This window comes from Gambusia affinis, linkage group LG07 (assembly GCF_019740435.1).
Source record: "Gambusia affinis linkage group LG07, SWU_Gaff_1.0, whole genome shotgun sequence".
In the NCBI taxonomy this organism is placed as follows: Eukaryota; Metazoa; Chordata; class Actinopteri; order Cyprinodontiformes; family Poeciliidae; genus Gambusia; species Gambusia affinis.
Genome location: NC_057874.1, coordinates 19625030 through 19645667, shown reverse-complemented (window position 1 = coordinate 19645667; position 20638 = coordinate 19625030). Strand labels below are relative to the sequence as shown.

General features: G+C 37.6%; 2 protein-coding genes across 2 annotated transcripts; one reads left to right on the top strand and one right to left on the bottom strand.

The window, feature by feature from the left end:
- The first annotated feature begins 1981 nt into the window (after nt 1-1981).
- mrps16 (mitochondrial ribosomal protein S16) lies at nt 1982-4311 on the top strand. The gene is made up of 4 exons (XM_044121705.1): nt 1982-2190; nt 2357-2380; nt 2941-3207; nt 3945-4311. The coding sequence occupies exons 2-4, from the start codon at nt 2368-2370 to the stop codon at nt 4076-4078; spliced, it is 414 nt and encodes a 137-aa protein (XP_043977640.1). The 5' UTR covers nt 1982-2190; nt 2357-2367; the 3' UTR covers nt 4079-4311.
- A 7393-nt stretch (nt 4312-11704) lies between these two features.
- On the bottom strand, nt 11705-18553 carry errfi1a (ERBB receptor feedback inhibitor 1a). The gene is made up of 4 exons (XM_044123343.1): nt 18360-18553; nt 15120-15330; nt 14882-14958; nt 11705-14767 (listed from the first exon to the last, which is right to left on the bottom strand). The coding sequence occupies exons 2-4, from the start codon at nt 15272-15274 to the stop codon at nt 13746-13748; spliced, it is 1254 nt and encodes a 417-aa protein (XP_043979278.1). The 5' UTR covers nt 15275-15330; nt 18360-18553; the 3' UTR covers nt 11705-13745.
- Between the last annotated feature and the right edge of the window lie 2085 nt (nt 18554-20638).

Genomic DNA, 20638 nt, shown 5'->3' with positions numbered 1-20638 from the left:
CAAACAGCATCAAAAAGACCAAGTAGGCCAGTGGACTGGTTAAGGATGAATTCGCTCTGAGAAGATCTGGCTCACTGGCTCAAGTGGAGGAGAGGCGAAGAGGACAAATGTGAAGGTACAGTTTGAGGAATAATGGCGCTGCAAAGCGTGCAGTGTGACTATGAAGCGAGTATGTCAGGTTTTCCATGGGCGAAACCACCAACCCACTAACTCATCAGCCACCAGGAAAATGATGCCTGTATGCCAGTCCAGCCCTGCTCAAGAACGAGGGTTGGAAAACACTGATTTAGACCTCTAGTTCAGTTCTAAAAGAATGTAAAAAGTCATCCTTCATTTACTATTCATCTTATATTTAATCAATTCCCCAGCATCTTCTAATCTTCCTGAACAACTTGAACAAATGATGTTTCATGCAGTTTCATCCTCATTCACTCCTAATTTCTACAGCTCAAAGTTAAATTTACCTTCTTGTTTGTCTTCATCAAATAAGTACATTAAAAGCACGAAGCTGCATTGTTCCTTTTGTCTGCTTGAAACGATTCAGAACTCATTTCTGGCCTTGTGCACACAGAGTCACTCTGGGACAGGAGGATATTTTCAGAATTACAAACAAGGGCCCATCTCTTTTGTGTGACCTCTCCTCACTGAAAACCATGTGTTTGTCACACACACTGGAAAACAAGCTTTGCACAACAGGAGTGTGAAATCACCATGTTCCAAGACTGGGAGTGGTGGCGGGGTGGTTGGGCTCTCAGCGGACTAAAAGAAAAAAAAATATCTGTGCTCTTGGACAAGATGAGGCACAAACAAAGGCTCCTGAATTAATGAGCAGACTCAGGTAACTTTGTTCTCATCTCTCCAGGAGGTGGCATTTCAAACTCAATGTACTGTTCAACTACAGACACAACAAACTGTTAGGTAACAATGAAATTATGTGATTTTATTGGAACACATTTGTTCCTTTGACACTAATGTTATTAGATATATAATTTATACTAAACAGTAACTATCCTTAAACTGAAAAAACCTGAATGTCTCTAAATAAAGTTAAAACAGCAACAATAACATTATTTGTAATTTTGGCATTAATAAAATATGTAGATCACATTATCTGTGATAGGATATAGCTAAAAGCTTTTGAGTTCATATATATATTTGATCTTCTACCGACATGTATATGTTTTTACAGATTGTAGACGTTTGTCTTCAGTAACTTTGAGGACACTGCATTACAAATAAAACACATATAAATTAAGTAAATATTCCTTTTTATCACACAAACAAAACTATTTCAACGCAAAAGGGAAATGATTTTACAAGCTATGTGAAGTTTTAACTTGATTACTAACTGAAATCATCCTTGTTTATAAAATACATATTTTGGTATACAAATGGGACAAATTTGATTGATTCAGATTATCAAGCAAAAGATAGAAAAACTTTTTTTTGTAAAGTTATGTTATAGACTGGTGCACACATAATCCAAAATGAATTGAAAAATAATCTACAATATAATTGATTGCCTAAAAATTAATTGTAATATACAAAATTAGTAAAAACTATGTACCCAGATTTTACAATAGCCCAAGGCTTACAAAATTATGTTTGTAATGACAAATAACTTTCAATTCACCTGTTCCTGGGGAAATCATCAAATGTTTGGGCCATATCATAATGTAAAAATTTGAATAGTATTGTAGTAGGTTTTCGTTATTATAAAAAAACTTTCCTATTTTTTAAATTCTTGTTTCAACTGTTAGAATTTCCACTTCCAAATTTCATTATTGTCCTTCTTTTAAATATATATTGATTTAGTTTTTTTCTTTTTTTTCTTTAACTAAAATTGAAAAAAGAAAACTCTAATGAATGTCACAGAGAAACGTAAAGTTGGGTTTTTCAGCTAGAAAAATGAGCAGCGACGTTACAAAATCTTGAATTTCTACATCAATCTACAAAGTTGAAGCTTTCAGTGGTCAACGGTCCCATCGCGCCATCTGGCGTCCAGAATGGGGAACAACGACGCTGCTGCGTAACATCCGGTTTAAACATGGCTGCGCCCTGACAAATGTCACTCTCTCTTGCTGGGCAGAAAACATTTTGGTAATATTTGCAGGTCGATCAACAGTGGAGCGAAACATCGAAAGGAGAAGGCTGTGACTATCATCTGTGCGTCATTCTCCGTCCTGAGAGGTTTCTCATTTCTTTATCTTACACTTCAAAATAGCTTAGCATCGACTGGACCGCAGTTTTGCTATTTACAATGCAATTTTCTTTCAGCTTAAGCCGAGCTTAAACTGCCTACTAATCTAGTTATCTCAACATTTATGTCAGTTTAAGCGTGTCTTATTTTCTGCAGGGTGTTTCATCATGGTGCATTTATGTGAGTATAAAATTTAATTTCCTTTTTTAATATTGAAGACGGTTACGAAGGTACTGTGCAAAAATATATAAACCACCGAAAACATAGTCTTTATTTTGACCTTTGCTAGTTTTTCATTAGGTACCTGTCATCATATTTACATAATTTTAGATAAAATGAGTACTACATTTCACCTTACAGCTTTAAACAGTGAGCCGGTAATCTCCTTATCAAATAAATTCATAAGATAACTCTGGGAATTCATCATTAATATGAGAAACTAACATTCAGTAAGACAGAAAAAGCAGTTTTTCATCATCTTGTTGGAGGATATTTGTCATCAGAAGTTGTAGCTGTTGGCAAAAAAGATGTGCATTATTTAATTTACGCTGATCCAAATACATTTTCTACAAAAAATGATTTTAAATAGAATCTAAGCTATAATTTGTTTGTATGAAAGTAAGTTTTTATCAATGGAAGTTTTCCATCTCTCACTGATGTAATGAGTTCATTTCAGAAGAAGAAGAAGAAGAAGCATGTTTTCCTCTGATGGTCCTTTTTGTCCTGATGCCCTCCTGCAGCGTCCCTCCTTTTGAAGAAATACCACGCCGGCTACGTCGTCATCCGGCTCGCCCTCGCAGGCCACAAACAAGCCAACCGACCCTTTTATCGCATCGTGGCAGCTTACAACAAGAGATCAAGGGATGGTAAATACATCGAGCAGCTGGGCAGCTTCGACCCGCTCCCTAACATCTATAACGAGAAGATTGTCAGTTTCAACTTCGACCGGATCAAGTACTGGATCGGCTGTGGTGCTCACCCGTCCAAACCGGTGGCCAAACTTCTAGGTGTGTGCTCACTTTCTTTTGACATGAATGGTTGCCTGTGACAGGATTACACAAATTTGTTGTTGGACAATTCAGTTACTTCATGAGGAATTGTTTAATCAAGGAGGTCCTTACGTAACTTTTTATGCACCTTAGAAACTGCTGTGAAGATTTTTACTTTATTTTCTTCTTCTTCTCCGAGTTTTTTTTACATTTCTTTTCATATTTACCTCTCAAATGTTTATGTGCATTCAACATTACCTGAAGCACCTTTATAATATTCTTTGATTAAAGGTTTGTTGAAGGTCAAGGGAGAAACACAAGTTCCTGAAACTGTCAGTGGATAAAATTAAGTACTGAATTTTCATGACTATAAATCATACTTTTCATACTTTGGCTGATTATGCAACTTATAAGTGTTTTTTATTCCCCCTTATGACACATTTTATGACGTGTTAAATGTTAATTCAAACTGATGGACATGAACCAAAGATTAGAGTTCCTTGGTGTTACTGCCAAATACAAATGTACTCCATACTTTAGGGATTTTTTTTGTAAAATAAAAATAAAATAAAGCAATGCATAATTTCCCTTTCACTACTTTGAGGTTGGTCTATGAAGCACCCCTAAAATACTTTGCGGTTGTTTTCTGGAACAGAAAGTTTAGTAGCCTTAATATTTTTGCAAGGCACTGTGAATGAGCCAGGCTGTATCTGCTTCTGAAGGTTAAAAACAACTTTTCTTTCTTACATCCACAGGGTTGTCTGGGTTTTTCCCCCTCCATCCCATGATGGTAACGGAGGCAGAGCGTCGAAGAGCTCAGGCGCAGCTGGCAGAAGCTGCCACAGGAACAGAGGACCCTCAGCAGCAGGAGAAACAGGCTGACATGTGATCGGATCAAAGGGAAGCTGCTGTTGCCTTGAAAGAAAACTTATAAATACACGTTTTTCTCTTTCTTGGTGGACTGCTCAAAGCAACTGATCTAACGTCTTGAAGAACAAACTTCTTCAAAAATGTGAACAACTCATAATGTTCGAAAAGAAAATCAACAGATTTGAGTTGATTATGGATTGACAAAGGCTGTATCGTTTGGTTATTTTTTATTATTAAAAAAATGTGTCATAACTGCAAGGCTACGCATGTTTTTATTAAAAACTTTTTGCCCCTTTTGAAATTCACTCAAAATCCCTCTGTCTCATTTTATGTCTTTTGGTTTATACATTGGAGCCATATCAAAGAAACAAAGGTGCAAGGAGTTTGTGTTTGTATATGGGGTTGATGGCAAACACACAAATCATTTTAAGAATCACTAAATCTTTGTAATAATAAAAACTCCACCCTTCACTGCTTTTCTGAGAAATGAGACAACATGAAACTAGACTGAGATCACTGACAGAAGTGGCTGCTGAAGTCAGTTTGCAGTGACATTAAAATGTTGATTCACCTGCTATGAACTTTAAATGTTTACATAAAAGGTTTAACTTAAATTGCGTCTGGCAAAGACTAAATAAATGAGTAGAAGGTAAATGTTTCCTCCTACTGAGCAGAAAACTAATTTATTACAATGTATTTATTTAAAAATTAAGAACAAAGCCAAAACCTGGAAACAACATGTAAAGAAAATTTAATTCTGCATACATTTATAGCTTGTAGAGCTAATATGTTGAGTAAAATATTATTTCAATAAAAGTCATAAAACATTCCCTCTTGTTTCTGTATTGAAATTAAAGAACAAAACGATTGTAAAAATAAATTTAATCTATATATTTGAGAGAAAGAAAATGTTTGCAGCATAAGCTAAAGCTTTGTTTCAATATTTTAAAATCTATTTTATTATCTACCTGTTTTTGTTATCATTTTTACACAAGTTCAGCATAAAAGTTTCAAACCAACACTAGCTATTAGTTTCTAAGAACATCTGTGCAATAATATCCAAGTTAGTAGAAATCGACACTGTACAGATTACGAAGACATAATCTACAAAGATGAAGAAACAAATACTGGCTGCTGTTTATGCAATCAATTTTTTAAATTTTGTTTCAATCCCACCTAGATAAAAAGCTCTTTTGCAAGAGAATCCTGGCCAAGACAGGCAGCAGCACACAGAGGTTACCAAACATCACAAATAATTTGTTTCTTTTTATCTACAGAGTCCCTCAAAAGCCAAAATACAAATTGAGGTTTGTCTCTATTTAGTGACTCATACATACAGATTTGTGGGAATGTTTCTCTCTGCACCTTGTAGGGAGGAACATGGACAGCAGATAATTGATACCCAACAAAGTAACCAGAACTCCTGAGCTTTTCAGAAAATAGCAATACAGTTGTCAGAGCAAACATCACCTCTGGCTCTGTCACTTGACCTCTTCCAATTTGTAACCCTATTCTGTACTAACGTAGCCATTTCATCCCATCCTCCTTTCATTTTGTACCCATTTCTTTAATCCATCTCCTACATGACATTTCTTTTAAATCAAGTGTTTTCATAAATGGTGGAGTTAAATGGTTGTAAAATACCCAAACAATTGAATTAAAAAGTTTTGATCTCACGCTTTTTCTGTTTGGTTCTGGTCCTTGTTTGGACCAGCTGACAGATATGATAGATTATAGACGGTGATGAAAGCACTGTAACGTCTCAGTGAACTTTTGCTGTTCAATGTTATTTATTGGGCTCGTGCAGCAACACGTCCTTACAGGACAACAACTCAGTTGTCAATATGTAAATGATGATGCAGCATCGCAAAAAAAAAAAATAATAATAATCTTTCAACTTGCACCTTTCATGGATGGATAGCTTTTCATCCATCCATCCTTTTTGATGTTATATAAAGGGGCTCCTATCAGCTGGACCCACTGGTACACTGACCTGGTGACAACTCTGAAATCTTGAGCTGTTCCCTGGCATCAAAGATGATATTAAAATCAAAGTGGAAGTTTCTGGAGACATTCTAGTCAAATTCTATAGGAAGGATCCCCCTTTAGAAAAATCCAGCAAGTAAAAGAACCTCAACATTTGCATGTAAATGGGATTGGACCTATCTGCCCCCAAGTTGCAGCTGAAATGGAGAGTGAGAAAATAAGCATAATCCCCTCAAGAGTGAATGAGTAACAAAATATATAACTACATGGTCGCAAACAAGTCGAGGTGCAAAAGCCTGAGCAGCAGGGGCATGTTAAAAAAACTTTCACATGTATAGATGTACACACATTCACATGCATACTAATATGGGACCCAGAATGAAAGAAGACAAAGTGAAGTAGAAGAGATTATTTACTACCCTCTTTAAACTGTACATATAGTGTATATTATCAGAACGTAAGAAATGCAGAGATTAAATTTACACTCAAAGAAAAAGCAGTTATTTTTTAGGTCCAATAACTTATAATGCCATCATTTTCTCCTTGTTACCAATGAAAATCTATAGTAGTAAAGACTGATCTGTAAATAGTGAATCAAACCTCAAGAGGTGCAACATAAATCTGGATGGAAGAAAGAGTAAATATGTAAAATGATGCTTTCTGATATACTTCTAATTAAAATCAAGAGGGTCAAATAAACACATGGGGAACCAAACAAAAACTGACAAAACACATAATATTGTATAGGTGAGAGAACTGTAATAATTATTTCATGCTTTTGTTTCCAGGGAATCGTAACTTTGGATTTCAAGGTGTCGACATGATAATGGATTTTTAGAAAATATTTGAGAGAAACTGAGGTTTATTATTAACTCAAGTAACTTTGATTGATATTAATATTATTTTTAAAATTAATATTAACAGTATTCTAAATAAATCAGTATTTAGAATACTGGTGTACCTTTATGAAGTATTGTAATAATCTTTACCATAATTAAGATATTATGATATTATTATTCCTCTTTTCTGGATCAGTGTTTCCGCAAAGAGCAAAAAAGACTATTGACGTTTTTGAAGAAAAACTGAGGAGATATTTTATTTAATTAATATAATGTATTCCAAATTTTGATTATTAAATTCTAATTAATACTTTAATACTTTACTTCATTTTTTATTTTGAGCTATGTTGATTTTTATTCTACTTGGGTTATTTTTTAATTTGTTATTTGTGAATTTACTTATATTTTTCTTTCTATTTGTGATTTTTTGTTTTAGGACTTTTCAGAAACAAGATTTTAGATATTTAGTAATTTATAGTATCATCATCATACAGAGATGTGAGACCTTCAATCATCTCTGCACTCTTTAGTACTTTTCCATCTTTTATTTGATGTTATTTTGAGCTTTGTTGTTTTTTCTTTGATGTTTGGTCTTGCTTAGCTAATCACTTCTTTGTTTGCTTTTTATTGTCTCCTATTTTTTTTAACGTAGAAAAAAAACACTGGCTTTCTTTTACTTTACTTTATATGTGTAATTTCCATTTATACATAAATCACTATTGATTGATAAGAGCAATAATAAACTTGAAGTCTTGGTCACTGCAATAACTGGATGCTAATGAAATACTATCAAATTTAATTAAAGTTTAAAAAAAAATAGATTAATACTTTGTGTTGTACTTTCCATACTTAGAATACATCAAAATGGTTTGTTTTTTTTAATGGATTTTTTCTTTTTTTTTATTTTTGCCGCATCATCCTTGAGCTGGAAAAAAAAAAGCTGTTGCCATTTATGTATTGTGGACTAGGGGAGTACAAAATCACCCCTGGGGTCACAAATGGCCCACACTTTGTGCACAACTGAATATACTCTAGGCCTGGTGCTCTGTGTAAAGTGTGTGGAAAAATGAAGAACTCTCTCTCGAGTCTAAATGTTAATTTAAGCCTACACTTATAATACATGTGGTCCTCACCATTTGTTTAGTCTTCTATTTTACATCATTTGCTTTAAATTGTCCCTTGGTCCACCTTTCTTTTAACCTCCAGCAAAACGGGAATGCGTTGATGTGTTGAGGGATGAATACCTGCTAAGAATGAAGCTGTAAGGAGTTACTGACAGTGACGTCAGCTGCCATAGTTCATAACTAAATGAAGAGATTGAGTTCACCGCAGCAAACCTCAGTTCCAAAACTGGAGAGCGCGTCCGCTTCCTGAACCCGTTGCTGGCAGGCGGTTCAACAAGAGAGGAGCCCGATAAGTAAATCCTCTGCTCCCATTCTTCTTTCAGATAATCTCTAATCCAGAGGTAAGGCTGCAGTCTGTGAGTCCAATGCTCAAACTGAAGGTTATGGAGCTGTTGGGTCTTTAAGATATGACCGGTTTTAGAGCTTGACAGGTGATCTGAGATCACTTTTGGTGTAGTCTTATAAAGAGTCAGAATGAACAGTTTTTAAATGATGATTTAGATAATTAAAGGCAGATTTAATCCAATATACCCTGCTCAATGCTTGAGCCCAGGGACATAATCTGTTCAAATATATCTCTGGTTTAGTAACACTGGAGGTGAAGGTACTGCCATCCAGAAAAATTTAATAGTAGCATTTTCCCTATAACCTATCCAGTATCCAGTAGAAATGTGTCCTCTTCTTTTGGAAAAGATTTTAAAGGAAATGCCTGCTTTTTGGTGCTGAACATGTATTTTTACTGTTTTAAGATCTGGGGCTGATATATTTGTATTTATATTTTAAATCCACAGAACATTTCTCTGGAGTTCCCAAATGGCCAGAAATGTATTTTACTATGGAAAATGAGTACAGGGAGACATTAAGGGGGAGAGTGACTGACAACATTTATTTTAAATAGGATTTAATGTAAACCAGGAATCTGAAAGCGCTCCAAGTTTGAAGCAGCAATCAGTCGATCTGTGCTCTTTACTTTTTTCAGAAAAAACATTTTGCCATTTAGCTAGTTACACCTCAGTGTTATGTTTTTGTTTTTGAGGAGGAAATTGCATTGTTTGTTTAGTTTTTTACAGACTTGTTTTCTCTTTTTTTATTATTAGAATTTGTATTTTAAGATCAACCTGTCAGTGGGACTAGATATGGAAATTAAACCCTGGACAATAATTTCACGTTTGTGCATGCAAAATTTCCAAACCATCTATTGTCGTTTTAAAAATAAATAAATTGAACTAACTGAGCAGAACTTTATCTTAGAAAGACCCATTTAAGCTTGACTAGAGAGTTCTGGTTTATAAAACATTAAATGAGCTTTGTCTCCATCCAGTGTTCAAACACTGGAAACATATTGACTAATTTATTTACCTTCAGTCTTTTTTCATATGAGGCCCTGACTTGAATAAATTTTAACCAGCAGCACTTCACATTGGGTTAAATATTAAACACTCTGTCTGTCATAGCAAATGATAAGAAAGATACAAGCAAACATAAGAGGTATTGATTTGGATTTCTGATTTATGCACATGGTGCAAGTTAAATGTTACCTACAAGAGTGTAAACAGACTCTACGTTCTTGTTTTTGTTGTGGGAATTAAATTATATATATATATATATATATATATATATATATATATATATATATATATATATATATATATATATATATATATATATATATATATATATGTATATAGGGTTATTTCACATACATTTCAATTCCCTATAGATCATTATTTCTCATTAACTAGCTTTTTGTTATTGCAATTTTTTATGCAATTTGCCAGGATTATTATCAAATTCCCAAAATAAATTGGGGGAATGCTGGAACATCATTGGTTCTGTATGTATTTCATTTATAAGTAGTATTGCTAAATTTCAATTGTATGCAAAAAGGTTTTTTTTTTTTTTGTTGTTGTCTTTTTTGCATCAACTCAGTTTGAAAGTGAAAGGTGTACTGTGCATTTATTAAAAACAGCTTTAGCCTTAACTTCAGTACATTTTAATGGATTTTAGCTGGTTAATCCATCTATTGCACACACCCTCTTCTATTTGTAGGGTCAGTTAGTCACATCTACTGTATGTACAGCCGTCATTGGGCAAGAAGCAGGTTAAGCCCTGGACAGGTCACCTGTTTATGCAGGCAACACAGAGACACACACTGATTTAAGTATACACTGGGATTTATTGGCTGTTTTAGTATGGCTGAATAACCTATTATCCATCATCCATTTGGAGTCGGAGGGTACTGGGGGAGAATCCACTTCGCAGAGTCCATGCCTGGGTTTGAATCCAGTCGACTTAGAGCAACGAAGTAACCCTAAATTGATTTTTTTTTTTTTTAATCAGAATGACTAAAAAAAATCAGAGATATCATATCCAAATGGTCCTTATTAAATATGTTAGTTACAGAAAAATTAAATGGAAAGTTGTGTGGAAGAAAAAACTGTGGTGCACATAAAAAGTGGATACCACATACAAACATGGGCTGCAACTGTTGTAATCCTCATGTTAAGCCACTCCTGAACAAGAGACAATGTCAGGAGTGTCTTACCTGGGCTGAGCAGAATAAGGTCTGGCATGCTGTGAGCCATAAGAATCCAAATGATAATAAACGCTGTAAATAAATTCATCTTTGTTAAATAAATCTATATATTTTACATTTTTAATTGAATAAATGAAATGTATTCATTTTAAATCTCTAAAATTATTAAATCTAACATAAGGTAATTATCTTTTTTAACACAGAAAACACTGGCATGCCTTGCTCAAGACAGCCAGCAGAGGGAGTGTAACAATAGCTGAATCTGTGACTGGAATCATCATAATAGTTTCCATCCAAAGAACAAGCTCCTCAAGACAAACAATTAGCGAGAACTTTGAGGTCAGAATAAAAGTCTTAAGCTTGAATTCAATTCATTCACAGGAAGTTAATTACTCTGAAAACAGCTTAGTAAGGAAAGACAGGAAGTTGTGACCAATTTTGGAACATAAAATAAGGAAACAGAAAGAGGACAGAAATAGATTGACATGCCGAATGATTTACCTTTAAAAATATCCCGTGGGTAAAGTTTTAAAAATATCTACCAAAAGATAAAGCCGACAAAACAAACACTTCCTTCTTACTATAAATGATGCCACTTGGTGTATTCAGATGCTTGTCACAAACATTGCTTGTTAATTCCCAGTTCAGCAGATGTTTAAAACAAGCAATCTGCCTTTCTCAGTGCTCAAGCTTGCCTGAGTGAAGCAAGTGAAAAGGTTTGTACGTGGCCTGAGCAGATCAAGCTGACACCCTTTGTTGCAAAAATAATAATAAAAAAACAACAACAAAAAAACAACACCTAATCTAGAGAATCACAAATTATTGTGCTTGTCTGAAAGGTTTAACTGAGTAAAACCTAAATAAGCTGGTCTGCAGCAGGTGTTTCCCACCTGGACTCAACAAAAGAGTAAAAATTAATAATTACTGTTAAAGTGTATAAAAAAACCTTAGTTGGTTGACAGGGAACAGGAGAGCAGTCATGACAGGAAGAAATATCTTTTTAACCAGGAAGAGGAAGATTTTACACTTGTCACTCTTCTTTCTCTGGATGGAGGCCAGTCACAATAAAGCACAGCATGAGGGCGTGTGGGTGATAAAACAGGCCAAACAGCTGAAAGGAACTGAGTTCACAATGACGGATTCAAGAAACAAGACTGAAGCAAGCTCATAAATAAGTCATTTTATTTTTGCCTTTCTTTCAAAAGTCTCAGCTATTCATAATAACAAATGGAATTGTTAAATACTGTACAAAGTATACTGAACTCTCTCAGTGCATTTTGTTTCAACCACAGCAGAGAAGTTATTTCTTGATACACTAGTCTTCATTTAGTTTCATTATTTTTCATAAGACATACGAATACCTTAAGATTAAATAGTGTGTGATGTAAACATTTCAAACATTTAGGTCAAAAAGCAACATTGTAGATGGTGAGGAAGAGGAGGATAGAGGGAGTACTCTTCAATGACCGACTGACCTCAAAGGTTATGTTTCCCAAAAACTGAACACCGTGTTTGATACCGAAGGGGTTACTTCAATACATGTGCTACAATTTTCACAACATCCGTGCTTGGTGAATAATCTACAACAATAAAACTCATACGTTCTTCCTGGCTGCCAGCAGCCAAAGTCTTTCAGGCCACACCCACTGCAATCACGTAAAGCAAGGAATGCGTGTGCAGAACAGGAAAGTCGGTCTCAGGCAGGCGGGAGGTTGAATCCTGCACCGTCGCTGTATTAACTGGTTGGACTGACATCCCTTATTGCAGATCTGCCTGATTTCAAATCTATTTATGAATATTAGGTCAAAAGTTAGGTCACATATTGAGGTTAGGGCCTAATCTTTTAATATTTTAAAACCGTTTTGGACAATTTAAAGGAAATATTGAATGAGTTGAAAAATGTCATAATACTTTTTTCAGAATGTGAGCAAAAGTAAGTTTGACTTGGAATTCAGATTTGGAGAATGACGTGTTGAGCGGATTCAAAAGGTCGGAAAAGCTTGCGGGATTGAACAGTACAACTAATAATATATTCCTTTCCTTTTTAAGTAAACTCTAAAATTAACATGTTCATAAAAATAAGCATGTATGTCAGTGGTTTAATACAACACACACTATCAGAAGTGCTAATAAATAGCTTATAACCACACTTTCCACTATGTGTTACATGTGCGACAGCCATATTGGATATAGGTTTGAGGCATTTCTGTTCCCTTTCTGATTGAGATCTCGGATAGTCCAACTTTTGAGCACAAACAAGAATAACTATTGCTTCCTCTAACAGTTTGAGGAAACTTCAACAAGGATGCATGAACACCATTACTTTGCAACCTGGACACCGACTGGAAATAAATGAATGTGTGCATAAAAAAAAGAAACAGCACACAGTAACAGGTTGTGTTGACAATTCTCTACATATTGCAGAAAGTCCACCACTAAACAATCGTGAATCACATGCACAAACACAAATACTCTCATCAACAGACAACTTCTCCATATAAGCTGCACCAAAGATTTCTTTGGAAACAAGCATAGCTACCAGAAACAACGTGCCATGTGGGGAAAACACAGAACGAGTAGAACTTGAACTACATCATGTCAATGTTGGCATAAAACATCACACTGATATCTAGGATCCTTCATTTCATCAAAAGGTTCACTGGGATGGGTTTTAGACTTCATATATTAAGTGTTACATGGTTTACATTTACTGACCTTTTGTCCCTTGTAAGATACAAAAGCAGCATCACAGAAAACCCCATGTGCATTACAAAAGAAAACATCCCCACCATTCCAGACACAAAACACTGAGCACATAGGGTGCAAGGCCCGCTTGCCCTTTCTTGTACCACATCATCAATGACAACTAAAATAAAATAAAAAAACAATACAGTAATGAATGTCATGAAATAAAATCATATCAAAAATAAGCTCTACAAAGTTGAATGTTGATCACAATCTTTAGTCTGACGAAGTATCTTAGTTGCGATAGCTGTTCAACATTACCAGTAACTGTATACAGTGCACACATACCCTGTGAGTTAAAAATACGTGGGGTATTAAGAAAAAAAACTGTAAAAAGCAGCAGTTTGACAGTTGTTAGCGTCTGGTTTCACTATTTTGTCAAGTGTTTTTTTTTTTTATCATTTTGTATTTTTTTGCTCATGTACAGTCCTTCTCCTTCCACTAGAACCTCTCAAACTAAACTAGATCTACTTTCCTCTTGGTGTGGCATTCACAGGACGAATCTGCAAACGGAGCCCCCTGAGACACAATGTAGTAATGTGTGTTGCTGTCGCCTTTCACGATGATAGGAACAGTGCATGTAGAGCCCTCACTGTACTGTCTATGAAAAGACCGACAGTACTTGGGGTCCGGTGCAAAACTCTGGGTTGGGGGCATGACTCCGTTTTCATATGTGGGGAGGCTCTTTGGACTTGGGGTGCGGGAGATGCTTCTGGGAAAATGGTCCCTTGGGGGCAACTTGGGTGGTTTATCATCGTCGCTATAAGCCCCTGAGGAGACCTCTGCTGACCAGCGGAACGATTCTGTAGTCTTGACCATGCGAGGAGGGATTGGGGGTGGCACCTCTGGTTTGTCTGAACCATTGGTGTAACGTTTTGGACAGAGACGCATGAATGAAGGTTTGCCCGCAGGGCCAGAGTGAGAACGTCGTAGCTTCCTTTGAGCTTTGTCCTGTGGTCGCGGACAGGCCGCATGCTCTGGTGGTTCCTGTCGCTGCTGTTCATGCTGTTGTCGCACTTCCTGCTGATGACACGCATGATGGTTATGGTGTTGGTGTTGGTGTTGGGGTTGGGATTGGTGCTGGGTATGCGGCCTTAAAGGGCCATCGTAATAAGCAGGGTTTATCTTCCCATCATTTCTTAAGCTCCTCCTGTGGGAGAGTCCACGTCGAAAAGGAGATGATTTGGAAGACTGGTCATCAGTGGAGACAAGGCGGCGGCTTTCATCTGAACCGGTGAAAAATTCCACCTCATCATCCATAGCCTGCTCAGTGGAGATGTCCGTTTGTGGTGGGATGGGTGGCAGGGGCTTTGAACATCTAACTGGCGTTACAGGTGGACTGTTCTCGTTGACAGAAAGCCTCTGCATGTCATCTGCAGGACTCGGGGTTGCTGGTTCCATGGCGTGGGTCAGGGACAGATGGGAGGGTAGGGATTTCTTCTGAGCTAACCTCTGAGACTTGGGACTGTATTTCAGCTCTGTTGATGAAAAACACAGTACAACAATCACTGAATCAGTGAAACAAGGCTTTAAGATAGGTTACAACTCCATCTTTCAAAAAAAAAAAAAAACATAATCCAACTCAGACTTACTCTCATGGTTTTGGGGCAGCACTTTCTGCTGCGTTCGGTGGCTCGATTCTCTGTGGCTGTCCATTGTAAAGTAGAAACTGTAAATTAAAACAATATATTTTAGATTTTCAGAATGTCAAATCACACATAAGCATATTTTCTTTCCGTTTGCAACACTTCCAAGACGAATCTGAACTGCTTCTCCTCAACATGTCACATGTGCCTGAGCCCTGATGAACTTCGAGACCCAAACACTTACTTGTGTATGTCTTCCTGGCGGTAGCTCCAGATCGGTTTGGATCCAGCCATGCTGTGACAGTAGCTGCCCCGGAGGAAGGGGTTTTCTATGGGAAGAGAGATCTCCTGGGCAGTCAGGCCCACTGTGGACATGCTCCAGGCACAGTCGGATCGCATCAAAGCAAGGAAACACTCAGATCACCCGGCCGACTCCCCCTGCTTCTCTCCTCTGTCTAAAAAAAAACACACAAAAGGCAGGATTGAGGAGGATGATGGTGAAATGAAGACTGAAAGCAAAAGAAGACAGAGAGGAAACCCCAACACAAAACATCAAGCAGTTCGTGACTGACAAGATCCTTCTCTAGGAAATATTCTCCTCTTTGTTGCTTAAGTGGCACAATTTTAATATTGTTCTGTTTTTTAAAAGAATAAACATGGAACTACTTATCTCAGGTATTGTAGCTTTACTCCGAAAGAAACTAAGATACAAATGAAACAGTTTTTAAGTCCGATCTGTATGTTTTACAGACTGTTGGTGCATACACAAGCCAGAGAGCCAGAGCCAATTTTCAATTTTCTTTTCTGCACTTCACAATGGTTCGAGTTTATTTAAAACTCGACTGTGCCACGCTCCAGTGCCGCAATCTTGCTCCTCCTGAATAGGAAACTATAAGGGGCTCCTCCTGTTACCGCAGATAGACTGGATGTTGCAAGAACTCCGAATGTCAAGTGACCTGAATGCTTGTGTCACGACAAGTACGTGTCAGGCCTGAGTAAACAATGAATACAATATTCAGAGGGGTGGAAACCTCGCAGCGTATTGATATTTCTGGGGTCAGCTGTGAGCGCTGGGAGCAAAATCTGATCTGGCTTTTGTGTGACACTGAATTTACATTTACATGTGTTGCTGTCTAAGCAGAGCTGTGCTTGGAGACTGCTGCGGAGAGTTTATAGTTTGTTGTAAAAATCTGGCAAGTCATCATAGATAAATCCAGTTTTTTTCCATTTTTCACAGGAACAGCAGAACCTCCTGTGCTCTGGAGAAACACTCTCAGGTTGTATGACGTCCTGAGCAGAATCTGACTTGGGACTATCAGAACCAAGCAGAGTTTAAATTTGCTTTGGATGTTGAAGCTTGAATGGGTTCCTGTTTAAATCATTTTAGATCTGCCTACCAGCAGCGATGCAAGACAATAATGTTGCATTTCTCTTCATTTTATCTGATTTCATGCGTATTAATTAATGCAGAAAGAGCTCAACTATTTTGTCACCTGCTTAATGGGAAAATAACCACAAGAAAACCAAACAAATAGTTTACACCTACAACTTGTAGAGTTTTTGATGCCTGACAGCCATATTGGATTGTTACAATTCTGACTTTAAGGAGGATTCTTGTTGAATTTTCCACAGGAATCGCAAATAGGTTAAAGTTTTGTCCACAAATAATCATTAAAAAAAATGTCCTAATTTTTGTTTATGTCCCTCCTAACAGCTACAATGAGCATGCAACCTCAGCCTGGACCAAAGAAGCAGATATAGTGCCTATATAGTTATGGTGCATTAAAACTCAGATATGAAAATGACTTGAGCAGGTTGACTCAAGTTGGAGAATCAGTCAAATTTGTCAGTTATAGCTGTGCTAATTACTGTTAGCATTGTCTAAAGGGCTACTAAAAAGTTTATAGCCGCGACTTTAATAAAATGTAAACTGTAGATATGGAAGTTGACTCTTTATCTGTTTAAGGAACAGAGAGGCAACATTAAATCGACTGGAGATCTGAATCGTCAGTTTTGATTTGATTAGCTCTGATCAATGGTAAATTATAACTTATTTAATTTCCTAGTTCATCGAATTCATGGTTGTACTTATTTGTATTTGTTTTGATCATGTAAAACAAACTGAAATTGGCCAAACTCAAACAAAACCAGAACTGGGTGTCTGCCAGAAAAACCTGTTCGTTTCTGTATGCAAGTGACGCCAGCACACAAACACGCAGCAAAAAGCGATTTAATTTGCACCGTTTATGGCTCTGTTAGCATAGTTTCAAGTTGTAAAAAATTTTCTAGTAGTTTGTTTTCAACTGCTGCATTTTGAAGGCTTGTCCTTCCGGAAGTGCTCGTTTGGGTGCAAAGCAGTTGCAAGGTTTGCCTGGGCTGCAGGCTTGCTGTGATGGCCTCTGGTCTCCTGAGCCATGTATTTATGTGCTGACCTGACAGCTGCTGAGAAACAAAGCTCTAAAACAACAGGAAGCACGAGGACCATCGAGACCAGCCAAACTGCCCAACAAGGCATGCAGGAGCCCCAGCCTGCCCCCCCACCGCTCCACTTCTCCCACCTCCTCATGTCCTGGGCTGCCGATTCGGTTCGGCGGAGACGGGAAGCAACATGATCCTCGTTAATGAAGCCCCTGAGGCTTGCGCTTCCTCTTGCAACAGGTGCAAAGGCAGTCCATTCTGGCAGCTAACCACAGGCGCATTTACAGGCAACAGGATTAAACAAATGATGTACCCCGTCTCCTCAAGAGAAATTCTTTCAGTCAATTAATTCTGACCTTCTGGCCAGACAGTGTGGACTTTTCATGGTGGTACAGTTGGACAAACTCTTGCTTAAAAGGGTAGTAATAATAATAATAATGATTAATTGACACTGTGGTGCATTAGGGCATTTCCCTTTGGTTTTAAAAGTTGGTACTAGAAGTCGGAGTCAGAGCTTGAAAGCAGCGGTTCACACCCCGCTCATGACACCCCTGCAGCGGTTTCCGAGCAACCATACCCGCTCTACCTGTGCGGCAAGCAAACAGCGCGCACACCCCCTCACTTTACCGGATTGAGATAATAATGGTTAAAAGCCCTGTAGCAGCCAAGTGACTCACGCCACAACACAGAGGACAGATATTTGGCAAGCACAGTGATGATACACAATGAATGATTTCCTTTTCATGTGTAGGTGGGATATATGTCAAGAATTGATATTGCAGCCCCTCAATTAAACGCGCAATTTAAGCAACATTAATATGATTATTCACTGTTTAATTGTTGTACATGATTATGAATCTGCTTAGAATTTCTAGCTTATCCGTCAGAATCAGAAACTCCAATTTGGATTAGATTATTTATTTTATTAAAAATGTAAAAATAAATAAATAAAATAGATGGGCAAGAAAAATAAAGCAAACAATAGTAATAATAAAAGAAGTGTGATCTGAAGTTGCATCAAGTCTGCCCTAAGCAAAAACATTTTAATATCTCATTATGCACTCACCTAAATAACTCCTCTGATCTCCCTCGCTGACTGGCTCACAAACAGTCCTTTTGTCCTTATAAATAACGATCCGCTGCTTTTCTCTTGTTTTAGCTTGAATGTGTAAAGTCTTCAGATTAAGAACAAGACGCCTGCAAGTTGGCGGAGCTACGACTACACTGTGACACTTCTAGACCTCTCCAGTGTTGTATTGAGAAATGTTTTATAAGCTCCACACCATAGAGACACGCAGGCTCCGCCTCTCCCCTCTCTTAAAGGCGCAGTCCCTCTTTTTAACCAGAATTATCTGACCACACGTCACTTGCATATTGATTGAAGAATCGTCCTTGAACCCACGCATGGGGCAACATTTTGGTGTGCACTTAGATATTTAGTTAGCGCACAATAAATGAGGCATAGCCTAGTTAGTTAGAAGGTAATTCTTTAGAAGTGCATTTTACCTGCATGCAATAAACTGAGAGGCTATATCTCAGAACAATAGCCATTGTGAAGAATCTGGCTGTTTCATGCTCAAACTGATTAGATCGGAACCAGCCTGTTGAATATGCAAACTTTGTGGCTGGTGAGGGCCTCCTGCTCACCGGAAGAGCGCTTAAATATGGTAGGTTTAAAAACACATCAGAAAAAAAAACATCTAACTTGGAAACAGAGTCTCATTTTACTACAAATGATGCATTCACTTTGTATCTGCAAGTCTGATTTTGATTTAAGCAGGAATTACAATAAAAACACTCCTTGAAGTAGGACTTACTACTGAGAAAACTAAAGCAGTTCAGTATTCATGTGTGTGAAACATAGTGAAAGTTGGCACTTCTAATAGATTTCTTATTAAATAAGAGGTGCACATAGTACCTTATAGGCATGTTAGTGTTGGAATTTTAAAAGGAAAAGATATACATTATCTACTTGAATTGCTATTAGTAGTTAGCACAGAAAAAATTAGCAAATCCCGCAAATTTTCTGACCTGCAAACAGAACTCGATTACTTTGGGTGGGTCTTCTTCCTGGGTCACAGTTCCAACTTTAGAGATGAACCAAATGAGCCATATTTTAATATTTCCTTCTGCTCTGGTCACATTAAACCATTGCAAGCTTGCAACTAGAATACTTTTGAGTCAAGTGCTCCCAGATCTGAGTTTGTGACAAATGATAGCAACAAGGTGTGATTGCAAGAAGTCCCTAATGCAATTGTGCCCCTAAAATCCTCATGCAACGTTTGGGCAGTGCTGGGCTAGACCTCTCGAACCTTCTTGTATACAAGCTCTGTTTTACCTAAATAAAAAAAATCATGAGCAAGAGGTTGCAGAGGCAGGAGCACAGGTCCGCAGGCAGACAGATGTGATAATGGCGATGGCTCCAGGCAAGATAGCGCAGACTGCAGGCAGAAAGAAACACCTTCATCTGCACAGAACATTTCTGACAGCTTAACAGAGCTAAGCAGTTCTTTTTCTCCTTCTCCCTCTGTATTTTCTTTCAGCCAGACCTGTTTTCCATTCGCCAGACATGATGACCCCTGAACACAGCAGCACAGAGAGTTTAGTCTCATTAATTATAATATGCTCAATTTTAAATGCCCTGTCTGTCCCACCTAGCATTTCCTGCCACTTGGCCCTGCTAGGCCATAAGTGGTGTTGTATTAACTCTGTAATCTAACTGGGCTAAACAAACCCAACAGTGACATGCACACTAAGCAAACACAGTGACACAATGGCTACAAACAAGTGGAATCAATAAAGGCAGAAAAGCAGAGGTGTGTTTGTGCAGAAAGAGAAAGAACAGACTGTTCCTCTTCCTGAGTTTGGGAATCCTTTGCAGCTTGCTTCTCCTGCTTCCAAACCCAAAACTGTTTATCATTGCGTGTTTGGCCCTCGCACGGACCAGACGCTCACTAATCCCCTTTTATAATTTCAGCCACATTTTTCAAATTCCTCCGGACAAGTTGTGACCAACGAAGTGAAAAGAGGTGGAACCTGCAGCGTATTTGAGCACCAATGACAGGATTCAGGTTGCCTGGTTGGGTAGGAGAAAGTTTTAAAAAAGTGGATGGTTAGTGTAATAAAACTGAGACTGTTTTTTATTTTGAATTACTCAGTGAATCTCCAAGTGAGCTGGTTTCCATGTGCCGCTAAAAACATAAATAGGCTTCATGTCCAAGTGATCTCTCCTCCCTTCACTTCCCCGCTCCCCTCCCTGCCTGTGAACCACACTGTGATGTCACTGCTCACAGGAAGTGCCTTTTAAAGGTAGTCATTAGAGGAAAAAAACTAAGTCAGGGTGTA